General features: G+C 39.5%; 1 protein-coding gene across 3 annotated transcripts in view; it reads right to left on the bottom strand.

Annotated features, from left to right (window-relative positions):
• Positions 1-7,082: 7,082 nt before the first annotated feature.
• Positions 7,083-27,854, bottom strand: part of SPSB4 (splA/ryanodine receptor domain and SOCS box containing 4) — a 228,777-nt gene continuing 208,005 nt past the window's right edge. For all 3 annotated transcript variants that reach the window (XM_089509253.1, XM_089509252.1, XM_089509251.1), the window contains one exon: positions 7,083-9,119. In XM_089509253.1, coding sequence (XP_089365379.1) covers positions 8,992-9,119 — 128 coding nt within the window. In that variant the 3' untranslated portion in view covers positions 7,083-8,991. The remainder of the gene's footprint in view (positions 9,120-27,854) is intronic.

The following is a 27,854-nucleotide window of genomic DNA, read 5'->3' as shown; positions in this document are numbered from 1 at the left end:
GAACTGGCTCTCAGACTTGAAAGTATCTTGCAAGGACTTGAGACTTCAATGTACAGCGTTGAAATTTTACTTGAAACCTGGAGTAAAAAGACTTAAATACATCACTGATGAATCGTGATACAAATGTAATATGAATATTGAGGTGAACACATCTGAAAAAGTGATGGGTAAAAAAAATCCTATGAAAACTGAAGCTACATGAACTTTTGTGAAATGATTAATGGAAAACATATACAGGTATTAAACAAATATTTCTTTCTAAAATCATTGGCTGAGATCCTACATCACAGGTATAGTGAAGAAGACTTAACTACATATCGTCCCTGACCCAACTTCCCAAACCTACCTTAACAGCAGCAACCTTTGAGCAATGGAGGCTTGTTCTACTTGTGATCAGGGCACAGCAGGATGTTTCCAGCCTCCCCCCCCCCCCATATCTAAAATTGATCATAATGATTCACAGGATATTAAAATTAGTGACTTCTACCCTTGTTGTTGTTACTTTTACAAGAAATATAGTTATGTGTACTGAGATATCCATTTGTATGTGAGCTTAAAGGACATATCCATGGCTTCTTTCTGATTTTTATTTTTCAGAATGTGAATGCTGGTGTTTATGAGATTGCTTACTCTGGGGAAAAGGATTTGAAATGATAAAGCCAGCAGTAGAGTACGTTGGTAAAGTCTGACCTTGTGAAAAGCAATTTCAACATATAAATGTTCATTAATGTTCCTCTAAAAATATTATTCAGTGTAAGTGTTTTGAAAATGCACTCATCTATAAAATAATGAAACAAACAAACAAAGAGCATTTGGCTATTTTTGCAACTGAAGATGCAACAATGGATCAAGAAGGAAGTCTGTATGGAAAGTGTGATTGTTAAGATTTCTTAGAATCACATACTTGGCTTCCTTATGGCAATAATTCTAGGTTTGGGCTTCAGTCTGTATCGAAGGCTCAAATGATGGATGCATCCTGTTTTATAACAAACTGTAGTTATGGTTATTCTGCCCAAATGATGGAAAGATGGAATCTCATAGCAATTACAATGAAAAGATACATGCGGTTAATCACTTCCATCATATGGCATTAATGGTGGCAAAATGTCCTTACTTCTTTGCCTGAATTGCATCTTCAACCTGCTTCCTCCTTCATCAGAGGCCTCTGCGACCAACCATGAAAAATCTGCTGGACACTTCAAGCCAAAGATTTCAAGGTATCACCTGATAAGCTGTTTGGGATCAGTTTTGGTTGTTGCTGTGGAAGGATGTAAATGAAGTACTGAAAAGAGGTTGCTCCACTATGCATATGCTACTTGTCTTTTTCATTAAATCTATCCATGTATCCCTTCTGTGAAAGTTTTAGTTTAAATTTATAGAATGAGTTAATGGAGCTGTGTTTTATTTATATGATCATCTCCTTCCTTATCAATGTAGTGTTTGCTGACATAGCATCATTATGAGTGTAGGTGGAGGATTGACAATCTGGTGCCCTCTAGATATTTTGGACTATACATAATCCTCATCAAACCCAGCTCATTGGCCATGCTGGCTGGTGCTCATTGTAGATGTAGTCCAAAACAGCAAGAAAGCATCAGCCTACCTATGACGTAGGCTAAATAGTCATCTATGAGAAATGTCAGATCTAAACAGTGGGTTTTAGTGTAATGAGTAGTATTTCAAGAGACATCACTATTGATTTCACTCACATTTGTCAATAATAATGGACATTAGTTTGTACCACAAAAAGGTCATTATCTTGTGCATTAAAATGAGGATTATGTACGTAGAAAGCAGCTCAGAACAGAATACTTAAGACTGAATGATCAATATAGCAAGTAAAAGCAAGTGAGGATATACTTTTCTTCAAAAATTAAGAGAGCAAATCTTATTGCTACTCATTACAGCAAAGGTAAAATTATTTGTATCTGCTGATTTGGGCTTTTAATTTTTAAATTATCCAGATCATCTCATGTACATAAAAATAAAAAGACAAATCTGCTGAATACAGAACTCCAAGAAACCCTAATTTTTGAACAACATGACCCACATTTGAAGAATGAGGACCGCTAGACTCTGCTAAAGACATATCTGTTTCTTGACCATGGAGTGGTATTCTGCCAGATGTGTAAGCCACCTTGTGTCTTGTACTAAATAAAATAAAATAAAGCTGCTGCCTGGACATCTCCGATTTAAAAAAACGTATATGTTAGAGAAAACCACATTACAAAAAGGTTTATATTATGGAAAGGTGCTTGAAAGAAAGTGTATATTTGGAAAACTGCACAGAAAAGTGAGTATAAATTCATGAAAATTCATATAAATTTTTGTACAGACTTTAGAAAAAAAATTTTAAACTGAAGCAGAAGTGAAACAAAATAAAACCGATTCATGCTTGAACACATTAATATAATAGAAACAGATTTATCTATCCTTCAGCCTCTTATTCTTTCCTATGATAGGTTAGACAACAAATTCTACAGTGTGCCCACACATACAAAGGTGCATCATACTTGGCTTCCATCATACGCTGGGAGCTGCACCGGAAAAAAGGCTTCCACTCCCCGAAAGAAGTAACGGGGCTTGAGCTTACACACTTTTTATTTTACGTGGAGGGAGGTCCGGAATGGATCCCCCGTGTAAAAGAAGGGCCCACTGTATTTGGAGCAAAGTTCAAATAGATCTGCACAAAAACTGGGCTAATATATGTGAAGCTCTAACAAAAACCAAGGAAGACTTGCTTCTCAGTGCCCTTAGCTGAAAAGAAGTGTATTATGAAATAAGTTAAAAAGTTAGTCATTTGATAACTAGTTGTTATATTGAAACTATGCATTTTTCAGCTAAATCCTCAAAGTCTAGCAAATTCCTCACTTGCCTTGGAGACAATTTCATTGTCCAAAAAGTGGAAGAGACAACAAGGGAATCAGCTATTTTGTATCTGATCCTAACCAACAGGGATGACCTAATGGGGTGCAAGTGGTGGGATCCTTAGGTAGAAGTGATCATGTACTCCTGGAGTTTTTTATACAGTGGAAAGGAGAAGCCAAGCATAGTCAGACTCACATTCTAGACTTTAGGAAAGCTGATTTTAGTAAACTTAAAAAAAAAATACTGGGGGTGATCCCATGGTCAGCAATACTAAAAGAGAAGGGAGTTCAAGACAGATGGGAGTTTCTTAAAAGAACAATACTGAAGGCACAATTTCAAACAGTTCCAATGAGAAAGAAAAATGGGAGATGTCTCAAGAAGCCAGGATGGGTGACTAAGGAACTTTGAACTGAGCTAAATTTTAAATGGAACATGTGTAAGTAATGGAAAAATGGGGAAATCACCAAAGAGGAATTCAAACAAATAGTGAGCACATGTAGGGGTAAAGTCAGAAAAGCTAAAGTGCAGCATGAACTCAGGCTTGCTAGGGAGGTTAAAAAGAATAAAAAAGGCTTTTTTGGATATGACTGCAGCAAAAGGAAGAAGAAGGAAATGGTAGGGCCACTGCGTGGAGAAGATGGCAAAATGCTAACAGGGGACAGAGAAAAGGCAGAATTACTCAACACCTTTTTGCCTCAGTCTTCTCAGAAAAGGCAAAGGGTGCTCAACCTGAGGATAATGGAGCAGAGGACAGAATAGGGGAATTTCAGCACAGAATAAGTAAAGATATAGTACAGGAATATCTGGTTAATCTAAATGAATATAAATCTCCTGGACCAGATGAACTACATCCAAGAGTATTAAAAGAACTGGCAAATATATTGGAACCATTGGCAATAATCTTTGAAAACTCCTGGAGAAGAGGAAAAGTCCCAGCAGACTGGAGGAGGGCAAACGTTGTCCCCATCTTCAAAAAGGGGGAAAAAGAGGATCCCAACAATTATCGTCCAGTTAGTCTGACATCCATACCAGGAAAGATTCTAGAGCAGATCATTAAACAGAGAGTCTGTGAACATCTAGAAAGCAATGCCATAATCACAAAAAGTCAACACAGGTTTCAGAGAAAGAAGTCATGCCAGACAAATCTAATCTCTCTCTCTCTTTGATAAAATTACCAGCTTGTTAGATGAAGGGAATGCTGCAGAAATAGTATATCTTGATTTCAGTAAGGCCTTTGACAAAGTTCCCCATGATATTATTGCAAACAAGCTTGCAAAATGTGGGCTAGACAAGGCAACAGTTACATGGATTTGTAATTGGTTGACCGGCCAAACCCAAAGGTTGATCAACAATGGCTCCTTTTCATCCTGGAGAAAACTGACCAGTGGGGTCCCACTGGGCCCAGTGCTATTCAACACCTTATCAATGACTTGGAGGACAACATTGGGATATACTCATCAAATTTTCAGATGACACCAAATTAGGAGGAGTAGCTAATATCCCATGCCCATCTTTGCAAGATTCAAAATGACCTGAACAGACTAGAAAACTAGAAATGACCTGAACAGACTAGAAAACTGGGCCAAAGCTAACAAAATGAAATTCAACATGGAGAAATGTAAGGTACTGCACTTAGGGTGGAAAAATGAAATGCACAGATATAGGATGGGGGACACCTGGCTGAATGAAACTACGTGGGAAAGGGATCTGGGAGTCCAAGTAGACCACAAGTTGAACATGAATCAACAGTGTGATGTGGCAACTAACAAGGCCAATGTGATTTTAGGCTGCATCAATAAAAGTACAGTGTCTAGAGCAAGGGAAGTAATACTGCCACTCTATTTTGCTTCGGTCAGGACTCACCTGGAATACTGTGTCCAGTTCTGGGCACCACAATTCAAAAAGGACATTGAGAAACTGGAGTGTGTCCAAAAGAGGGCAACTAAAATGGTGAAGGGTCTGGAAACCATGCCCTATGAGGAACGACTTACGGAGCTGGGGATGTTTAGCCTAGAGAAGGTTAAGAGGTGATATGATAGCCCTGTTTAAATATTTGAAAGGATGTCATGTTGAGGAGGGAGCAAGCTTGTTTTCTGCTGCTCCAGAGACTAGGACCCGGAGCAATGGATGCAAGTTTCAGGAAAAGAGATTTCACCTCAACATTAGGAGGAACTTCCTGACAGTAAGGGCTGTTCGACAGTGGAACAAACTCCCTCAGAGTGTGGTGGAGTTTCCTTCCTTGGAGGTCTTCAAACTGAGGCTGGATGGCCATCTGCCGGGGATGCTTTGATTTAGATTTCCTTCATTGCAGGGGGTTGGACTGGATGGCCCTTGTGGTCTCTTCCAACTCTATGATTCTAATTATTCTGACTTTATTCTTCCAGATTATTTGTTTTAGCTACCAGTGGGTGCAAATTAGAAAACATTAACCTTTCTATATTCAGATTTTATGCCTACAGTATATTTAGAGAGGACATACATTGGATATCTCCAAAGTTTTGTTCAATCATTTCTGGCCATGGAAAGGTAAAAGATATGAATTCTAAAGGAGATTCTTAAACAGTTTTAAAAACACACAATTACAGATAGCATTGCGCCCGTGTTATATGCAAGCACTGGAAAAACCAGTGGTGTGCCCTGGAAGAAGTAATGGGGCACATCGTGGGAAAAGTATATGCGTTTTTCCCCTTACGGGTGTGTGTGTCCATAACAGGTCCCCGTGTAAGGGAAGGGTGCACTGTACTTATTAGCTGACAGAGGCCTGATCCAGACCAGTGCTTTGTGCCGGCCTGGACACGTAGTAGGGTTGCCTGGGGGTGGAGTGACCGCATGTATCACAACCCTATCATCTGGCGGTGACATTACAATGGCAGCGCCCCATGGGAGTCTGCATTTGATGTTAGCAAAACAACACATTTGATATAAAGTGATGATTCAAACAGAATCAGCATGAATCCATAAAATGAATTTCACTAGGTAAAATGTGCTAAAATGTATCATATTTTTCTGTGCTATATACTGCTGGTGATCAATATGTTTTAGCAATTAAGTCAGATTTACTGTCCCTAATGAATAAAAGCTCTATCATGAAGGGAAACCTCTTCATAGTAAGAGTGTTGGATTTTCTTTTCCTGTAAGTATTCAACAGGGGCTTGATGGCCCTCCATCATGCATGCTCTAACTGCATCTTGCACTGACGTGTTTGCATAAAGTGTGGAACTGAAGTCTGTGATTTATAGTGTCGTGAAATAAATCACAAACATGGAGAAAATGCCAAAGCAGGGGTATCTTTTTGTGAACAGTCAGACACAAAATATGCAAGTTGGAAAACTGGTAATGTGGGAGGGAAGTTAGACATATTAGGCTAATAAGTGTTAAACATTTAAATGACAGGGACATTATGCATACAATTTAACGCTCCCTCTCAAAAGAAGTCACCCAAACCATATTAAAATACCTCCTTTTTTTTTTTGCTTTCTCCTTTACTACTGACAGCAATGTGAACATTCAAAGCTGTCAGTTTAGAAAGCTCTTTTCTCCTTTGCAGTTCTGGAGAAGTACAAAGTTTGAGAGCACAAATTCAATGAGGCAGCAGGTAGGACATTTGCTTTGGTGGAAGTGTCACTGAGTTGGAACTGACATTGGTGCATGGACCATTTTATTGTCTTGTTAGGCAGATTGATAAATTAATCACTGTTGTAGAGTAGATAAGCATTACTTACTTCTGTGGAGAAACACTTACTGATAAAGGGTGTAAGCAAGGAGCAAAGAAAGATTGATTCAGACTTTTTTAAAAAACATGTGGGTGTTTTATGAGGAATTAGCGTAGCTGAAATCAGCTTTAAAAAACAACAACCCTGTGCCAAATGTATCAAGGTGAACTAAAATACTAAAGCAACAAAGGAAGATGGAAGTGGTAGAAGTGACCCGAGGCTACCAACATGTATACTGGAAACAGAGACATTTTGCCACCTCTTTTTGAGCCGGCAAATAGCCAGATTGGGGCCACAACATGCGGTTGTCATGGCCCCGATCCTGCTCTCTCAGGGGTAGCATCACACCATCCCTTTGGGTCTGTCTTTTTCACCCCTAAGTTTAAAAATGCACTCTTCTGTATTGTTTGTGCTCTGCACAAGCTTATTTTATCTCGTATAATTTGGAGAAGAGAAGTGGATGAAAGGAGATATATACCAACAACAATTTGGACAGTAGACTTTATTAGAAACTTCTTCATTCTTCGGTAAATTCACATTAAAATAGGCTGAAGGCAGCTCAGTCTAAATTTTTGACATCTTGCCATTAAAACAACTTCCAGTTAAAAACTAGATAACTGATCAGGCAGAGAACATAGAAGGAAATGGAAAAACAAAGCTGTGTCTTTAAAAACAAGTTGATCTTGATGAATGAATACCCACTGTAACAGTACAGAGAAAAGCCATCCTCCCCAGAGAGCAAATACTTAAAAGTATGATAAATTCTACAGATTTTGGGTTGTATGGGACACACATGAGCCTCTCCCACATGAGCAAAGAACATATGGGGACTCTATGGGTTACTCTTACCAAGTGCTTGAACCATATACTTCCTCCACCTCTTCTGATGAAAATTCATTAGACATGCGTGAGAATGAGTTTTCTGTGTCCCAGTGGCTGGTTGCTTCCATGTCAGTTAGGCAGATAATCTGCTCCAGTTTTTAATCCAAAATTTAAAAGATCTACCCAAAGGCCGAAACAATATTTCCAAAATGAAAAACTCAGCAAGGATTCACTGCTTCACTGACATGGAAGCTACCTGCCACCACTGCCACATGTGCATGTATGCAGAGCTCCACAGTGGCACAGAGAGCTACTAAACACATGCAGCATAGACAATCATGTTACATCAACCTTAATGCCTTCTTGGGTGCAGAAGTTCTGTGTGTCAGTATATATGAACATCCAATATATCAAAAAGTCTACTGAACATTCACCAAGGAGAGAGGGGGTGGTATACAGTTTAGGCAGTGGGCAAGGATAGCTTGCATGACTGGAAGAATCCCTCTGTAAGCTCAAGGACCATGGGAGTGCTCACATGAGTCATCATGTCCCACAAAATCCAATATTTGGAGTTCATGAAATATAACAGAATTTGTTCTAGCATGATATTTGAGGGTAAAATGCTTGAGAACATAGAACTGGAACAGAAACATAGTGTAATCAGCAACAAGTTAAGCTTGAGAACACAATTTTAAGAAAAATGTCCTCCTGCTGAAGTAATATGGGAGCGGGAGGACCAGTTTTAAAAAGTGCCCCAGTTTAACTGGTTGGCAGATTGAGCTGAGTTACTTTGGAAAAGAAGATCGACTACTTTTTAAAATCAAGACACAGCTGTTTCATAACACATTTTTAAAATGGCAGGTGGTGTAGCATGAAGATTGTATTTCTGAAAAACAAACAAACCTGAGCACCTAAAAGTAAAGGCCACAATCTAGCAGTTCCAATGCAGCTCCAATGCTCCATAGGCACAAGGGTGCCTCTTTCCTTTCTATGATGCACATGAGAATCCTGTATGCACACTGGAGCATTTTCCTTCACAAGTAAGAACGAACAGCCCCAATGTGTAAAGCACTTTGGTTCATAGCTAACATGTACAGGAATTGCAATGACTTCCCATATATATCATTCTATCTCCTTGTGGAGTTGTGATTCTGGTGTTTGAGAACCCCCAACAAAAGAGGTTACTTCTTTTACTCACCAAACCAGGAACCTGTACTACAAGATGTTGGGTAGGTTCCCCCCTCCCCCTTCCATAAGGGCTGCTTTGGGGATTTCTCTTCATCTGGTGCATAACCAGTGTCAGATCAAGGCCAACATGCACTTGAACTTTGGATCTGACCTGCGAGGAGAAGCTTTGGATTCTGCACAACAAGGCTGCTAACAGTGTAGGCGATAATTATTTCACTGATAGAATAAACCAATTCAAAGGGCTTTCACATTCCTTAGTAGTCTCCATAATGTTCTGCCATGGTTCATTTAAAAAAATGTAAAAATTAAAATTAAAATTAAATAACACTCCAAAAAATCCACCACGAAGATTTATATTCCAATGTAAACAATTTCTACCATTTAAAGAGCTAGAATCATATTACTGATATTGTAAATAATTTTTCAGAGACTGAGGCAAAGGTAGAGTTTCTATGTCATGCAGGCGTTCTCTGCCCAAAGCGAAGCGAATTGATCTTCGGCACAGATCCATTAAAGGCAGGGGTTCCGCTGAAAAAGAAAAAGAAAATAGTATCAAGATTTATCTTCTTTCTTCATTAATTCTAATCGTGTATAACTCTCCCTGAGTGAGAAAAAATTAAAATGTGATCTTTTCAATAAAAATGCACTTCAGACATTCACACATGCAGAAAATACTAAATTTACCATAACCTTCAGTGGTAGAAAGGCCTTAATCAGCACAATATAGCAGCACTGAATACAGATTCTCTATTTGTGGAACTCATCCTGCTTAAAATTGCACCCTATTTGAACTTAAGATTCTAAATTAATGGCAAACTGGTAAAACAAATGAACAGCTCAAATAAACATTTTAAACCAGGACTCAAGTCTCTTATTATATTCTTTATAGATGAACTGATAGATCTCTGACCTTTAAATGCCACATTTCTTTCTTTAAGAAATAATCTAAAGAATAATTGAACTTTCAAAGGAAGTATTTCAAGGTAATATACCCTAAAAAGTTGTTGAAGTAAACAGAAACAGGCAATTTCCTTCTGTTCTTTTCTAGTAATAAACAAGTCTTGTTCATTTCACTAGAGAGTTTCCATTAAACAGTTTCCATTAAACAGCTTAGAATGCATACAAAAAATCTTGACAGTCACAATAAGGCAGAGATCAGAAAATACAAACAACTGTTTGAGGCAGACAATTTTGCTTCAGTGTATGTTCTCATTCCAATAAGACTCTTGCATTTCTAGACACAAAAACAGCATTAAAGAATTTATTCTTCTTCTCAGTACCCCTGAGAGTTCAGGAGATATAGAAAGATTATCTTATACTTACAAGGGTATAACATTCCATTATTTTGGAAGTACCTATGGTCAAAGTTCTACCAGATTTGGGTACACTGAACTATTAACATACTGTGGTATATTTATTTGTTGGAATGAGAACATTTTCAACAGAGAATTGTTTTGCAATAATAATAATAATAATAAGAACAACAACAACAACAACAACAACAAAAATGTCACAAACTGAACACAACCTAAATATAAGGTGTCTGAAAGTTAATACTCATTATGCAAATCATGTTTATTGCATTAAATTATGTAGTGGAGTTATTATGCCTTTCCTTGAGGTTTTATATGTGTCAGTTCCACCCCCTGCATATCTTTACTTCTGTGTTATTACATTTTATTGATTGCTAATATACCAACTCACCACAAGCCTCCCACAATGTTTCTAGCAAAAGTACCCAAATTCACTAAGAGTAAAGATCTATTAGCTCTACCCTCAGCCCAGTGTTCTCTCTCTCTCTCTCTCTTCCGTCTCTCAAAATCCCTAATTTTATTTTGAGTTGGTCTTTCCCCACTGGTAATAATGCAACCTGTACCAGATTTCCCAGGGCTTACAGATAGGGTTGCCATAAGTCAGGACCTCCAAACCGGGACAAATGTAGGACAAGAGTAGGACAAGATTTTCAAATGTAGGACAACATTTCTAAAATGGAGGACACGCAAAAAATTTGGTGATTTTTTTTTTTTTTTTAATGTTAATCTAAATGCATGTTTCTTAGGCATGAACAAAATGGAGGACATTTTGACATTATTCCTGGACAGATGTCAGGAATGTAATTCCCTTTCTGGCCACATACACACCCAATTCTAAAACACACACACACATAGCACATTTACACTATAATTTTTTCTTTCTTGCTTGCTTGTGTTGGATTTTTAACACTTTTGCCTGATGAAGATGTCAGTGGAGCTTTGAAAGCTTGCATGATATATTTTGTGCATTTTGGTTGGTACTATACAGGTATCACTGCATAGTAGGTTTTGGCTGTTACTGTACTTGTGTGTCCAATGTGTTAGCATAGAATATTTTAATGTGTGTGAACATTCTTGATAAGCGTAATCCTGAAAGGTAGACCATGTGAAGAATCATAATGACAATACTAGAAGGTCCAAAAAGTTGGAGTTAACAAATAGAGTATGGGCAAGTCCTACTCTCCACTCTCTCAGCCTCAAGGAGAGATGAGAGGTCAGGCAGCAAACCTCTTCAGAATACAATCTTGCCAAGAAACCCCAGGACAGGTTTGCCTTATTATGGTCTCAAAGTGCTTTTCAGTTCTAAGTCTCTGGTGCCACAGCCATTCTGCAAACTACAATTTCCACATCCTGGCAGGGCTGCCATAAGTCAGAAAGGAGTTGAAGGCACACAATAGCAATAACAATAACAACAGAAGAGGAGGAAGAGGAAAGAAAAGAAGAAGGAGGGAAGAAGAGGGGGCTGGCTTGGTGGCTAGAGAATTGGAGGAGCCAGAATGGCCCTGCAAACCCAGTGGGAGACCTTGGGCAAGTCACACTCTCTCAGCCTCTTAGGAGAAAGTAAAGGTAATCCTCTCCTCCTTTGAAGAAACTATGCCAAGGGAACTCTACACAGTTACAACAGAAGAGGAGGAGGAAGAAGAGGAGGAAATAATAATAATAATAATAACAACAACAACTTTATTAGGGCCCTTTGGCCAGCACAATGACAAAATCCCAATTTAAAACACATGATAGGTTCATGTACAGGCAGATTGGAGAGTATAAACAAATGACAGTCTATAAAAAGCAAGGATAGGGCTGCAGGATCAGGCAAAGACACAACAAGCCCTGGGTCCTCCAGGGAAAAGAGGAGGAAAGGAAAGAAGAAGGGGGAAGAAAAGGAGGAGGAGGAGGAGGAATAAGAGGAGGCTGCCTTGGATGGAGGAGACAGACGCCTGGGGCTTTTTCTCCCTCCTCTCCCCAGAAGCCATAGCCACCCACAAAGCAGAGAGGAGCCCCAAAGGAAAGGCAAAGCAAGGAACGTTAAAGGGAGTCTCTAGTGCCTGCCTTTGTGCTGAGCTCTTGGTGACGGAGGAGGGAGGCTGCCAGACTAGGAAGCCCCTGCCATGCTCCATCTCCTTCTCCCTGGAGGCATCCATCTTGGCTGAAGAGGAGGAGGAGGAGAAGGAGGCGTGACCAAGGGGGTCACATGGGGGAAGGAGCCAATCCTGCCTTCTTCCAGGCAGGCAGAGCTTGTCAGTCAAAAGTCTTGCCTGGAGATTGACAAAATCTGGCCTGGAGTCAGCAGGAACCCGGGATTGAATGGGCAAAACGGGCGGGAAACGGTTTAAACACTCCAATCCGTGAATTTCACGGGGGCAGCCGGGTTATGGCAAGCCTACTTACAGATCACTTTGTCAATGTCTCCCATTGTTGTTGCCCTTCTCTTCTGCCCCTCCCATCAATTTTTTTCTTTTCTCTGTCATTCATTCATTGTCTTCACCTTGTAACACTCCTCCCTGCCTTCATCAAGGAGCAGGGATTTTTTTTTTCCTGTTTTGGTTGCCATATTCTAATTGTCCACATCCATGTAGTTAAAATTCCCATATTATGCAATTATATAATCATTATGCAGCTCACACTGTGGGGTTTGAAAGGTGTGGCAAGTACACTCACAAACCACCAATCTCCCACCCAAAAGCACATCTTTCAAAGTTGTTTTATTGACAGAAAGTTAAAATTTTTCTTAGATTCTTTGCAATATAATACAGGAGATCACAGCATACAGTCCAAGCTGTTTTGTGAACTCCCAATGAACTATTTTCTTTAACACTTTTCTCTATACAGCACTCTTGTGCCTTTAGTATCTGTAGGTGATGCAGCTATTCAACAGGTATAACTTTCAAGAGATGGGGTTTCACAATGTTTGGAATTCTGTTTCACGCACCAATAATTACCCAACTGTATCTACGTTCAGTAGTTCTCATCATCTGTATCATGTATATTTGTAAGCTGCTTTTTCCAAAACAACATTGAGTGGCTTACAGAAATATCAGAAAAAAGTTGCATAATACAAAACAACTTTTCCATGTGATTCAATAACAATTACAACCCAAGATTTAAATAATCATACAACAGGCTGAACATCTCGCGAAACTGAGCAATCCACTACCAATTCCCACTATTACTGTAGCTAAAATAAAAGGAAAAAAGGAAGGAAGGAAAAGATAGAAATATCAAAAGAGAGAACAACTAGCCACAAGAGTGTGTGTGTGTGTGTGTGTGTGTGTATGAAAGCTAGGTGTTGCCCCAGCCACAATTCCTAAGTAGTTTGGTCCTCCGTAGTCCAATGTCAGACCAGTAGCATACTTCTGACTCATACTTCAAGGGTTCCTGTTCTTGAGCAGACCTCTAATCTTTGACTAGTCCTATTAATTCCAAGGAACCCTCTTAATTCCTAGAAGTCTGATATCAACCATCTTTGGTCCACTGACTCAGTGGTACATAGTTAATTGATATGATATTACAAGCAGATTTAAACTAATTAAAATGAATAATTCTCTGGTTGGTGCTGCTGTTTTTTCAGCTGCACGCATTATCACTTCCACCCACCGCTCTGCTGACCCCATCTCTCCTGTGTTGGCATCCCTTCACTGGCTCCCCCTCCCTTTCCGCATTCAGTATAAGCTCCTGCTGTCGACATTTAAAGCCCTCCATGGACTGCCCCCTCCTTACTTATCAGACCTTCTTTCTCCTCACCTTCCCACTCGGGCCCTCTGGTAGTCAAGGTCTGCAGTCTCAGCCCAGGATTTCCTCTGCCCCATCCCAGATTCGCCCCTTTTCACTCGCTGCTCCTCACTCCTGGAACCTTCTTCCCCCACAAGCAAGAGCCATCACTTCTTTAACCAGCTTCAAAACAGAGTTGAAAACCATCCTGTTCAGAGAAGCCTTCCCAGGCATTGCATAATTGTCGCTTACTATTTGATGTTCTTTTGGTGCCTGTTTATCAAGCCATTTCCTGTATTGCTATGTACTGTATATGCATTATCCTACTTGAGAGTATGTATTTTCCCTGGAAAATGATTAACCATCCATTATGAAGCCAAGCCCTCCCTCCAGTCCATCTGCCTTGGTCCAGGCCTTGGAGGTAGAGAGGAACTGCTGGACCTCTTACCCTTTCCCTCCACCACTCCCTTCTCCTTCTGTGTTATGTCTTTTTAGATTGTAAGCCCAAGGGCAGGGAACCATATAACTAAAAAGATTGCATGTACAGTGCTGTGTAAATTTACAGCGCTTCATAAATAAAGGTTAATAATAATAATAATAATAATAACAATACTAAAATAACCATGAGGTGCACGCCAACAGAGGTATTGTGGTACACACACAAGCTTTTTCAAAGGTTTACCTTTCATCGTTTTGGAACGGTGGTGGAAAAACATAGTGCTATCTTTATAAATGTATTCATATCATTCAGCCTAAATAACCTAAAGGCACCAGTTACTGTCTGATCTTGGAAGTTAAGCAGGGTCAGCCCTGGTTAGTACTTGCATGGGAGACTGCCAATGAATATCAGGTGTTGTAGGCTATATTTCAGAGGAAGAAACTGGCAAAAACCACCTCTGAGTATTCCTTGCCTAAGAAAAACCTTTGAAATTTACCGGGTTGCCTGAAGGCGCACACACACACACACACACACACACACACACACACACACTTATATCACCTTCCAGGAGAGTATTTCTGTTAGCCTGTTATTGAAAAAGAAGAGCCTTGTGGAAATTCAGTGAAATCTAGTCCACAAAAATCCAGTCGCCTCTAGTACACAAAAGCCAATGACATAATAAATGTGTTCATTTTTATACAGAGTTAAAATATTCTTCCTCTTCTGTTGCTTAGAAGAAAAAGTGGAACCACTCAAACCAGTCACCAAATGTTGGTGTTTGCACATCAGATTTCTTGGCAAGACTATCCTTATACCCTGCTGTCATGCATATGTGTCACTTGACTTTGTGCTGTTCTTGCATATAAACTCAATGCATCTAGAAAGCAATGTCAAAGAACTGTAGTAAAACAGGAAGCCTTTTGGAATGGAATTAACGAAAAACAACAGATAAAATGGGAGTTATTTCTATTATAAGGAAACCTGGCAACAACACACAATACTAATGAAGGACATACAGAATTTGGATAGACGGCAAACATACTACCAGTGATGATAAATTTTCTAAATTCCATCTAGTTGACTTATGCTTTGTCCTTTCAATTCTGCTTTTCAGGGGCCTTGAAGATCTTTCTCCTCAAAGATTGCCTTTGCTAATGACTTTGTAATTTCTAGGCTTCTGTTTTGATGTGATCATCTGCAATTATTACCATTTTCACACTAGTTGTATTGCCCTCAAAAAGGGCACCAACATACATTTTAGCAGGACGTTGCCCTCAAAAGCAGCTTCAAACATTTGAGATAAATAGGTTTATAGAATACAAGGGAGGGCAAAGTAGGGCCTGTAAGCCACTTGCAGCCAGTGCAAACCCACCCCTGATTTTTTAAAAACAATAATATGAAAAAATTCCCTCTCCTGTAATCTGGGGGTTGGAGGGACAATTTCACTAAGTTTTTGCTTCCCCCTCCCTAGCTGTTCCAGGCAGGTGAAAAAAGACTCCGGAAGTGGAAGTGATTTTTAGTTACTTCTTGTTATCTCATATTTCATTTGATATTTGATGTTTTTAATTTCTTTCCTGCTTATTTTATCTCATTCTATCTTGTATTATTATCTATTGTTTTATATGTATTTTGTAGAATGTACGCCATTGGCAGGTTTAATTTTTATTGGTTTAATAGTTTGTATGTACAGCACTGTGTAAATCTACAGCGCTATATAAATAAAGTAAAAGAAGAAGGAGAAGCAGAAGAAAGTTTTCTTCGGGGCACAAAACAGGGCAGGGAGGCTCAAAGGATGAGAGTGATCCTTATGACCCTAGAGCAGTGATGGCGAACCTTTTTCAGACCAAGTGTCCAAATTGCAACCCAAACCCCACTTATTTATCATAAAGTGCCACATTCCTCTGTCTTTCTAGTAACAAACTTGTGAACTCTGTGCTGGAGTGACTTGAGCGTGTGCCCACAGAGAGGGCTCAGAGTGCCACCTGTGGCACACGTGCCATAGGTTCACCATCACTGCCCTAGAGTGTGCTAGAAGGCTTTTCCAGCATTTGGTTTTTCTAAATAACAAGTGAGCATACTTCATGCTTCTGGAATATTACTTGAATATCACCTGATGCAGCCTCTCCCAAAATGTAATATATTAGATGAAAGGGAAATGAACTAGGTATATTATGGGTGAGAAAATACTACTGGATACGCACGGTGAGCATTATAGTTGACAATGTGGACTCTATTATCTTGAGAGATTAATACTTTAAACTGGTTTCAAACTACTGTAGTTTCTTACTTTTGGAGAATTAAGAAAGTTATTAGAACTGGAATGGGTCTTTGGAAGCAAAATATGTGGAACAATTCATATGTAGAGAATCCCACAGAACACATTTTTCCAGAGTTCTGAGTTAACTAATATTCCGCATGAATTTGACAATATTCATACGATGTGAAGTCAAAGGCTTTCATGGCCAGCATCCATGGATTTTTGTGTTTGTTTTTTTTTTCAGGCTATGTGGCCATGTTCTAGAAGATTTTCTTCCTGATGTTTCGCCAGCATCTGTGGCTGGCATGTTCAGAGAATGCTTGCCTGGAAAAAGTGGTCTATATATACTGTGTGATCCTGGGAATGCAGGAGTGATTTGCATGTGTATTGTTCTGTGCTGATGGCAGGCCTCAGGCTGGGAGGCAAATGCAAAAGAGGATTAGTGTCTGCTAATTGGTGATCATTATCTGCTGGGAAGCTCCTGACTCTGATTGGTGCAAATGGGAAAGTATTATAGTGGATCAAACTACTTGACTGCTAAGCATAAAATATTTTTATTCATTTTAAAACTGAATTTGAGGTACTTCTCTGAGGTCCACTGAAACAGAAGGGGCTAAATCCAACTGCTTGTCCCAACTCAAGTGGACTCACTGAATCACTGGTCTACTCCAGTTAAGATTAGCAATTGGATGAACTGTTGGAGTGGTATTCATATACTAGGGATTTTTTAAATTATTTTGTAAAAAAAAAAGATTGCCTAGCTCCAAAGTCAAACTCCTTGTCCTATTCACTAATTTTATATTACATTCTTTGTTTTGTCAGTCTGAAACAAAAACACAAACTGCCACACTATATTCATCAGCTACATTTGCTTTCGCCTTTCTTCCACATTGATTCTGTCTGAAACAAGATCAGTTTGCCACCCACATTCTTTTGTAATCCCTTCATCAGCTTTCAGTCTTCAGGCATATCAAATTAATTCCTGGTCATGACCTGAAATCATGAATAATCATCTTTTAGTTTTTCTCCTGGTTTTGAGACTCCATTATAGACAAACCCTAGTTCCCTCTCAGCTAGTTGTTGGGTAGAAAGAAAAATCTTTCTCATATGATGCATGTTGAAATGGATCACAAATGTAGTATCCTATTTCTATTTTTTTCTCTAACATGTTTGTAGTGTGTGTGTGAGGGAGGAGGGGCTTTTTGGCTGTTAGATGTGGAATGACTGCAATATCCCTTAGTACTGAGAACAGAATTTTACGCTATTACACTATTATACACATTATTATATAACTGTATACTTATACAAATTAAAAAAAGATAAATACTGTATATGGGGATCATTTAAAAGTATTTTCTTTTGCTGTGTTTTCAAAATAAACCAACAGGGAGTGAAAAAACAAATAGACCCGCTACCAGGCTTGGAACAGTTCCATATGTTTTGCCTCCAGAACAATAACTGATTCTGACATTTTGTGTTTTGTTATCAATAGTGCATCTGGTACACAAGAACCTCTAGGGTCAGTATCTAGTAAGCATCTCTAGGTTATCACCGTTACACATTTTGTAAGCCTAATATAGGCCAGATTCTCTAACTCGTTCACTTTGGGAAAACATTTCTAATGTACTGAACTTGCTAACATGGATGTTAGAACAAAATCTGGCACAGTACTAGGCACTTTTTCAGAATAAGCATAGTAAGATGATTTATTTCACAGGAGAAATATCAGCTATTACAGTCAGCCCTTCATATCCATGGATTCTTTATCCATGGATTCAAGCATCCACAGCTAAGCAAACCTTGATGTTGCCATTTTATATATGTAATACTATTTTACTATGCTACAGTGGCGCCTCCGCATACGCGGTCTTTTTATAGGCGGCTTTGAGCATAGGCGCTCAAAGCCGCCGGCGCGCGCGGGGCGGAAGGCGCAGCGCGTCCCATTCAATTGAATGGGCGCGCCCCCCGTTGTGCCTCGCGCGCCGCCGCGCATGAGCCCCATTGGAAACAATGGGGCTCGAGCATAGGCGGATTTTTTTATACACGGAGGGATCCGGAACGGATCCCCCGCGTATAATAAGGTTCCACTGTATTTTATTTAATGGGATTTGAGCATCTACAGATTTCAGCATGGGGGGGCTAGACCCAAACCCCAGTGGATAACAAGGGCCCACTGTATAAGCAGAGACCTTCCAGTTAAAAATTCCATCACTAAAAACTAAGAACACACAGGCGTGCATGCATACATAAACATGCAAACACACTCGGCTAACTGTGTAAAAAATCATGTTCAACCTGATTAACATGAAGCTGCCACAAGCTTTTCAAACATATCTGTATAGCTATGTGGGCCACTACTTGCATAACTCAAGAAGGAGGGAAGCCCATGCAGAGATGAGGTAAATGACACAGATAAAGCCATATCTAAAAACATAATGTGATGACGTAGAATAGATACATGGACGTATAATCTACTGTATAAATGCATCTATTGTATATCTACTTCATGTGCGAAGAAGCCTTTGAATTCAGCTTATTTAAACAGTAAGAACCATGATGTAACCTGAACAGTGAAACATGATTTCCTACTGCTGCGCGCTCTCTCAAATACCCTTCCAATCTCTCTCCATTTGAACAGCTGGAAGTCATTGTAACTGTCTTCTTCAAAAGACTAATGGGCAACAGATGGCAAGATCCTGTTATCAGCTAAGACTGATAAAACAGGCATTTTAGTGTCTCCAGAAGGCATTTTCTAGGGCAGATGAAATGTTACTACATCCCACCTAGATTGGTTTAATAGGTGAATAATTTAAAACACATTCAGAAAGAATAATTTAAAATGCATACAGTAGAAAAAGAAATCAGTCATCACCCTTGGAGGATATCTGATTTTTTTTAAAAAAATGCCATAAGATCAAAGATAGCCTGCACTAGACTGTTACAATGTTGGACTTTGGGTTGTTGAGTAGGAACCCCAAGTGATATGTCAGCTACACTGCTTTGGGTACTACTGCGAAATGTGATGTTCGTGTGGCAAAACTGCTGCAAACCTCTGCGATAATTTTGCTGATAAATCCAGTTTTCAGAGTTCATAATTAATTAAGTTGAGCAATGCCATTTTGACACCACTTAAATTGTCATGGCTCTATCAACTGGAATTCAGTTACTTGTACGTTGCCAAGTTACTTGAGAGAGTGTCAACATGTGTCTAAATCAAGGAAAGTAATAGTGCCACTCTATTTTGCTTTGGTCAAGCCTCACTTGGAATACTGCATCCAGTTCTAGGCATCACAATTCAAAAAGGATGTTGAGAAACTGGAGCGTGTCCAAAGGAGGGCGACTAAAATGGTGAAGGGCCTGGAAACCATGCCCTATGAGAAATGACTTAGGGAGCTGGGGATGTTTAGCCTGGAGAAGAGAAGGTTAAGAGGTGATATGATAGCCCTGTTTAAATATTTGAAGAGATGTCATATTGAGGAGAGAGCAAGCTTGTTTTCTGCTGCTCCAGAGACTAGGACCCGGAAGAATGGATGCAAGCTACAGGGAAAGAGATTCTACCTCAACATTAGGAGGGATTTCCTGATAGTAAGGGCTGTTCGACAGTGGAACACACTCCCTCGGAGAGTAGTGGAGTCTCCTTCCTTGGAGGTCTTCAAACAGAGGCTGGATGGCCATCTGTCGAGGGTGCTTTGATTGTGAGTTCCTGCATGGCCAGCTCTATGGTTCTATGATATAGTGATCTGAGTGTTAAACTAGGAGAGTGCAGACCAAGGTTGTTGTTGTTGTTATTATTTTATTTTCTTATATCCCACCTTTCTCCCAATATAGGAACTGAAGGCAGCGGGTTCAAATTTCTGCTCAGCCATGGAAACCCACTAGGTGACGTTGGACAAGCCATACTCTCTTAGTCTCAGAGGAAGGCAATGGCAAACCCCTCTAAACAAATCTTACAAAGAAAACCTAATAATAGGTTTGCCTTAGGGTCACCATAGGTCAGAAACGACTTAAAGGCACATGACAACAACAACAAGTTATGTATACCTACTGAAGAGTAATTCCCATAGGTCCTCAATATGGTTTATGGCCAAAATAAATGTACCACAAATTGTAGAAGCTTAGTGCCAGTGGTAGATGCTGGCTTCCATGTCTGTAGGGCAGTGAATATATCCCATGTTTTAGTTTTAACTTTAAAGAAGAAATGCAAGATGTACCAAAAAAAGTTTCAGGACTTTGGCTATCTTATTGTTTGAGGAGACCAATACTCAGAGGAGTTTAATAGTACCAATGAGATGGAAACCACCAACCAGCCTTGCTCACTACTATGTAGTTTCTACTGACTGGATAATAAAAGGAGCTGGTTTATAATTATTTTTGATATTTATTTGTATTCTGCGCCAAGAATAAAAGTTCTCTGGGTGGCCCACAATAAATACTAAATGTAATAAAATATGGACAGCTAGTGTGGTGTAGTGGTTTTGAGTGTTGGACTATGACTCTGGTAGGTCATGCTCTCTCAGCCTCAGTGGAAGGCAATGGCAAACATCTTCTGAACACATTGTGTCAAGAAAACCCCATGATTAGGGTCACTATAAATCAGAAATGACTTGAAAGCACATAACAACAACAACAACCAAAGGACAAACCATAAAACCATAAAATTCTAAACACATAATACCATGAATAGAGGACAAAATTCAGGCATTAATTTCACAACAAGACTAGCAAGTCCATATTTCTTAACACTTCTAAAATAGATAAAAGAAGACTGAATCTTAAAAGATTATCAATGAAAAGCCTGCAAAAATAAAAAGATTTTCACCTGATGCTGAAAAACCTACAAAGCAGATGTCAAGTGAGCCTTTCTGGAGAGAGCTCCATATGGCTTCCTGTCACACCTCATTTGGTAGCTGTTCCCACAGAAGAGTTTCAGAAGATTATTTTAAGGGCACAGTAGGTGTATGTAGGAAGAGGTGACCCTTCAGAGAATCTGGCCCCATGCTATTTAGGCAAGTACTGGTACTCTGAATTGGCCTGAAAGGCAGCGGAAAAGAAAGTCAATGGAAATGACAAACCACTAGCATGATATTATCTTATTAGCCAGCCTTAGGTTAACAACCTTGCTGTTCCTCTGTGAGCCAAATGACATTTCTGGACCAGTTTCAAATGCAGCTGCATAGATTCTGCAGTTATCCAAACAAGACATTATCAGTGTGTGGGAAATGCAGCAAACCTATTAAGATAAGAGTCACAACACACTGCCTAAATAAGTCATCAAGTGCCATCCAGGCACTCCTTGGTACCATATTCAGCAGTGGCCATTTTGACTATGCAGCAAAATACAACAAAATATAAAATCCACAAAATGGTGATACTCTATTGTGCCAATCAGAAAGCACAAAATACATCATGCAAACTTTCAATGCTTCATTGGCTTCTTCATCAGACATTAATAGTATATAGTACTGTTTTTATTTATTGCTTTTTTAATGGATATGCTTCAAATTGTTCTTAATTCTATAGATTGTTTAATTATATTTTAACGACAACATTTTGGTTTTTTGGCCTATATGTGTTTTTATTTCCATCTTTTTGTAAGGTGTCTTGACTCCTAGTTCTTGGGGAAAGGCAGGATGCTATATAAACAACAGTTGAGGCCATGACATCTTCAAAACAGGATTAACAATTAAAGATATGTACCGCTGTATTTAAAATTCTGTGTTTTTATGATCCTGTGGGATATTTTTGCTGTGTAACTTTCGTTAACTCCTTCAGTGATTATTTCAGAGTAAAATATATCAATCTATGTGAATCTGCCTGAACAAAGTAATACTAATAACAGTCTTGAGTTTTAAAAAAGTAACTTTTTTGTTAAAAGTTTATGGCTCTAAAGCAGGATTTATGATTACCCATGGATGCTGCACATTCACATCTGTTTATTTCTGATTATATGAAATAGTGTACCAGCTAAACAGGGATTATAACAACTGCTACGTTAAGGTATTATTGCTACTTTCTGTGAAAGAATGTTTGACACAGCTGTCCGTCTGCCATCCAAAGTGACACATGATCACACCCTGAATTACTTTCAGGTTAAATATTACAATGATCTCATGCACTGTTAATTAATTCTAGCATGAACGCCTCATGTCATCATCTCTTTTTTAAATTTTTGCTTTGAGGCAAGGTTATGTATCTTTGTGAAATATTAAATTCTTAATTAATTGGAAAGACTTAGTTCTGGCAATGATGTCCCTGGTATGTTCACCAAATTTTTGTTGAAATCTCATCCTCCCTGTTTTCCCATCCTGCCTCTTCAGTTCTCCTCCTAACTTTACCAGATTAAACACTCTTCTCTTTCCTGATGAGTCATTTTTCTCTCCGTGGGAAGCAAGTCTGCAGACTGACTGGCTCAATGCCTGCTCAGTGCAGCAGAGACAGAAAGAGATTCTCTATCCCAGTCCCTGGTTTTTCAAGGGAGTCCTGCATTCCTCCTCTTAAAACCAAAACAGTGCCAGTAGCTATACAATGTCCACCAACCAACGTGACATAAAGTTTCAGGTGGGCAGCTGGTGCAGCAACAATATAGAGTGAAGGGGTAACTGGCGGTGGGATCTGCTGAAATTCATATGGATTTACCTCTCTTCACAATTAGACACCAGTTTTGTAGGTTTCTTCTTTGTGCTGGGCCAAAGAGACAGAATGGGCATTCTGCTGGTGTACCGCTCACTCTGCTGCCCAGCAGCCTCCTTGTCAAAGTTGGCTGTGGCAGTCTAGAGGTGATGCTGGAGAACATTAAGACTGTGGGTTTGGGAAATCTCAATATCTACAGTAAAGGTGTTCTTACAGGACCAGCTTGGATTTCAAAGTGTGTAATATAACATTGCATAATCTCCTAGTTATGCCTAGGACATTACTGACCAAAGGGCCAGTTGTTCCTCCTCTCTTCCTTCTTGTTATAGCATCACACACACACACACCTTTACAGTTTCAAAGGCACAATCAGCGTTACCAGCATTTTCACAAGCTAGAAACCGAAACTACATTCTGTAAGTGTGACAGAATAAAGTTGGTAACATGAGCTTTCATAGACTTTATCAACTTCATAAACTTTAGCATCTTGTGCTTACAGAAAAATTGACAACATATAATAGAGAATTTAGAAATAATCAGGCAATTCATGAAATCTAGTATCCTTTCATTAACTACTGTAAGACTAGCAATGATATCTACCATACTTCAACTAAGCACTGTAATCTCTGAAAAATTCTATTTTTGTGATAAATCTTGTGGATTTTAGAGTCATGTATGGGGTATCTGTGTCAGAATACCTTGGTTTCTACATTTAATCTCTCTCAAAGATGTTCCTGATTTATCCCCTCCACCACCTTTTATTTTAAAAGTGTAGTCAGTCTCATCGTTCACTATAAAAATAATAATAATAATAATAATAATAATAATAATAATAATAATAATATATTTATTTGTATCCCGCCTCTCCCTGTTTTGGGTCGAGGCGGGTAACAACAAACATAAGAACAATAAAAATAGAACATAACAAATCACAAGTAAAAAACATAGCAAAGCATATAAAATCCAATTCCCTGTCCCCCTCCCACCTTAAAATATCATTAATAACAGTAATTCCCAACTGGAGAGCAAACATTCTGAGGAGAGCAATTTGGGAAGGCCTGCCAGAAGAGATCTGTTTTTACTGCCTTTTTAAAGGCCTCCAAAGATGTTATATGGCGGATCTCCTCCGGCAGGTCATTCTAGACTTTTGGAGCAGCAACAGAAAACGTCCTCTGGGAAGTCGATACCAGTCTGGTTTTCTTGGACTGAAAAAGATTCTTCCCAGAGGACCTGAGAGTGCGGAAAAGATTGTATGGGAGGAGGAGGCGTTCCCTCAGGTACACTGGACCCAAGCCATGTAGGGCTTTATAGGTAATGACCAACACCTTATACTGGGCCCGGAAGCTAATAGGCAGCCAATGTAGGGATTTTAAAATAGGTGTTACAGAATCAAACTTGGAACTCCCAATCAGCATTCTGGCTGCCATATTTTGGACCAGTTGCAGCTTCCGAACGAGGCATGAGGGTTGCCCCATGTAGAGCGCATTGCAGAAATCGAGACAAGAGGTTACCAGTGAATGTACAACCGTTTCTAGGTTTTCCCGTTCCAGGAAGGGCATAGCTGGCGTATCAGCCGAAGCTGATAACAGGCACTCCTGGCCGTCGTGTCCACCTGAGATGACAGCTGAAGCGACGAGTCCAGGAGTACCCCCAAGCTACAAACACAGTCCTTTAGGGGAAGTGTGACCCCGTCCAGAACTGGAGAGCTTATCACCATTCCCGGATTACAATTGCCTATAGAGAGTACCTCCGTTTTATTTGGATTCAGTTTAAGTCTATTTTCCCTCATCCAATCCATTACTGACCTCAGACATTCATTTAGAGGGGAGATGCCATCCTTGGTCACTGAAGACATGGAGAAGCGAATTTGGGTGTCATCAGCATATGATAACACCCCGCCCCATGTCTCCGGATGATCTCACCCAGCGGCTTCATGTAAATGTTAAATAGCATTGGAGACAGTATCGCACCTTGAGGGACATCCGATTTGAGCTCCCTCTTGGCCGAACAACTATCCCCAAGTGACACCATCTGGAACCTACCCAAGAGATAGGACCGGAACCACTGCAAAGCAGTGCCCCCAATTCCTAACCCCCTCAGGTGTTCCAGAAGGATACCATGGCCGATGGTATCAAAAGCCGCCAAGAGGTCAAAGATCACCAACAGCGCCACACTTCCCCTGTCAATACACAGACGGAGATCACTACAATCTAGTTACTGTCTCATGAACTCACCCAGCCTAGACTCTGGATGGTGCAAAATGAATCTGAAACAAAGTGGAAGCCAGTATAATTAATTCAGGTTCAGTATCTTGCAGGGAATTTACTACTAGTGCAAGGATGGGAAAATCTTTGGTTCTCCAGAATTTTTAGGCTACAACTCCGATCAACCCATCTATCATGGCCAACAATAACAGTAAAGTGAGAGTCATAATCCAAAATATCCAGAGGGCCAAAGATTCCCCACCCTTTGGTCAACGGTGGCTAAATACATTGATTTAAACAGCCACCATAAATTAATTTCAGTATCTGATTGAATGCTGTCTGCTTTTCTGTAATGTTCGAATTATCACACTGTTTTTCAAAATAAAAGTTAAGTGCCGAAGTACACAGCTTATTCACTACCACAAAGCAGAGCTATCCGGTTTATACCTTACAGGTTGAGATGCACTTTGAATTATTCATTTGACTCTCCCCTTGATCCTGAAAAAGGTCAAGCATTTCATACAACTTACTTTATTGATGTACTTTCTACATACAAAGCAAGATCATGCATTATTAATCTCTGCCCTTCATACGTCTGATAACATCAATTAAATCTGGGTTTCCCAACCCCTCCCTTTTTGATACTTAAAACAATAAAACTGATCCATGGCAGTAAAAGGATACAACCATATAATGATTCCTATGGCATTTCCTTTTATCTCCTGAACCCTTTAGCAATTGTTTTCTCAGAATAAAGAAAATATTCAGACAACCCCAAACATACATGGTCAACCTGTTCATTTTGTCTTAACAGTTGTATTGTAAATGTGTGTGACAAAGTATTTTTCAAACACACCATCAAGATGGCACAAAGGGAGGACTCAAGAGATACATTCCGATTCATGGCTACTTACCAAAGGTTGCTGATACAGCAGAAGAAATAATGTTACAACAATTAATTGTTTTGGGAGAGGCTTCTACCTCAGCAAAAAGAAAGAAAAATATGACAGATAAATAATGACCCACTCATTTATTCTAACAATTATCTATCTGCTATTTAAAGTTCCAGGTAGAAGTATTTTAAAGTTCTAGTTGAAAACAGATACAACTTTGATTTCATCATGGGTTTAACATTTTAAAAAAACTGACTTGCACCACATTCCAAAAATATTGTCAGATACCACAACTACTGTGCTACACTGGATACCACAATGTTATAAAGATACAGTACTTAGAATCATATAATCATACAGTTGGAATAGACCACAAGGGCCATCCAGTCCAATCCCCTGCCATGCAAGAATACATGAACTTTTTAAAAAAAGTTTTGTTAGATGCAACCAAACCTGTGACATGTCCTGTGAATAGAGGAAAGGATGGAACCCATGAATTAGGCAGCCTTCATTGGGTTATGGGAAAGCCCTGAGAGAAACAGAAAAGTGAGGAAAAAGAAAGCAACAAATGACTAGATGACAAATTGGGCTCTCATTAAGTAGTGGGAAGAGGCCAGTGTAACTGAAAGACTATTAGTGTCTTCCTCTGAAAATATAATCATAAGAAGAAGTGTGACAAGTTTATACACAAAGTGCTAATTTTTATGCAAACATAAAGCCACACTGGAGCAAAATTAAATCTTTGGGGTAAAACTGACTCCTGGGATTTGAGTTGCCCAGCTTGTCCAAAAGACGGCAACTAAAATGGTGAAAGGTTTGGAAACCATGCACTACGAGGAGCTGGGTATGTTTAGCCTGGATAAGAGAAGGTTAAGAGGTGATATGATAGCCCTGTTTAACTATTTGAAGGGATGTCATATTTAGGAGGGAGCAAACGTTTTCTGCTGATCTAGAGACTAGGACGCGGAACAATGGATGCGAGCTACAGGGAAAGAGATTCCACCTCAACATTAGGAGGAACTTCCTGACAGTGAAAGCTGTTCGGTGATGGAACACACTCCCTTGGAATGTGGTGGAGTCACATTCTTTGGAGGTCTTTAAAGAGAGACTTGATGGCCATCTGTCAGGGATGCTTTGATTGTGAGTTCCTGTATGGCAGGGGTTTGGACTGGATGGCCTTAGTGGTCTCTTCCAACTCTATGATTCTAGGAGACCACTGCAGTACACTGGGATTAATTAGTTTTGTACAAGCAAGAATGTAAAGTGCCTTCCCACCCCCAAGCATTCAGTGGGTTTACTCTAGTTCAGTGATTCTCCACCTCTGGTCCTCAAGATGTTTTTGACTTCATTTCCCAGATTCCCTTGTCATTTGCCATGCTGGCAAAGGCTTCTGGATGCAGAAGTCCAAAACAGCTGGAAGATCAAAGGTTGTGGACCTGTGCTTGAATTTAGATCCAAGTCATAACTTTATCTCTCTCAAAGAACTGTTGTTATGATAAATAATAATAAAAAAAGATGGAGAGACCAAAAACTCTGCCATGGGCTGGGGACATCCATGATGAAAAATTGAAAAGGTTTTCCAACAATGAAACCATTTCAGCTTAGCCTTTGAGGTAGATTTATTTGTCTTCTTAAGACATGAATTTGGTAATAGGATTTAAAAGTCAAAAGAACAAAAACAATTACTTTTAAGTTAGAACTCAACTTGCTTTCATCAGCATTTTAGCAAATTCTTCAGCCAAGGCCATTACACGTTCCATGGAATGGAACAGTTATTACTCGGGCATCTTGTAGAAGTTAAATATGTTTAGGTGTCATT

This window comes from Sceloporus occidentalis, unplaced genomic scaffold (assembly GCF_023333645.1).
Source record: "Sceloporus occidentalis isolate IW3139 unplaced genomic scaffold, rSceOcc1.0.p SCAF_2, whole genome shotgun sequence".
NCBI lineage: Eukaryota > Metazoa > Chordata > Lepidosauria > Squamata > Phrynosomatidae > Sceloporus > Sceloporus occidentalis.
The sequence above is the reverse complement of the archived record's forward strand: the minus strand, read 5'-3'. Positions and strand labels throughout refer to the sequence as shown.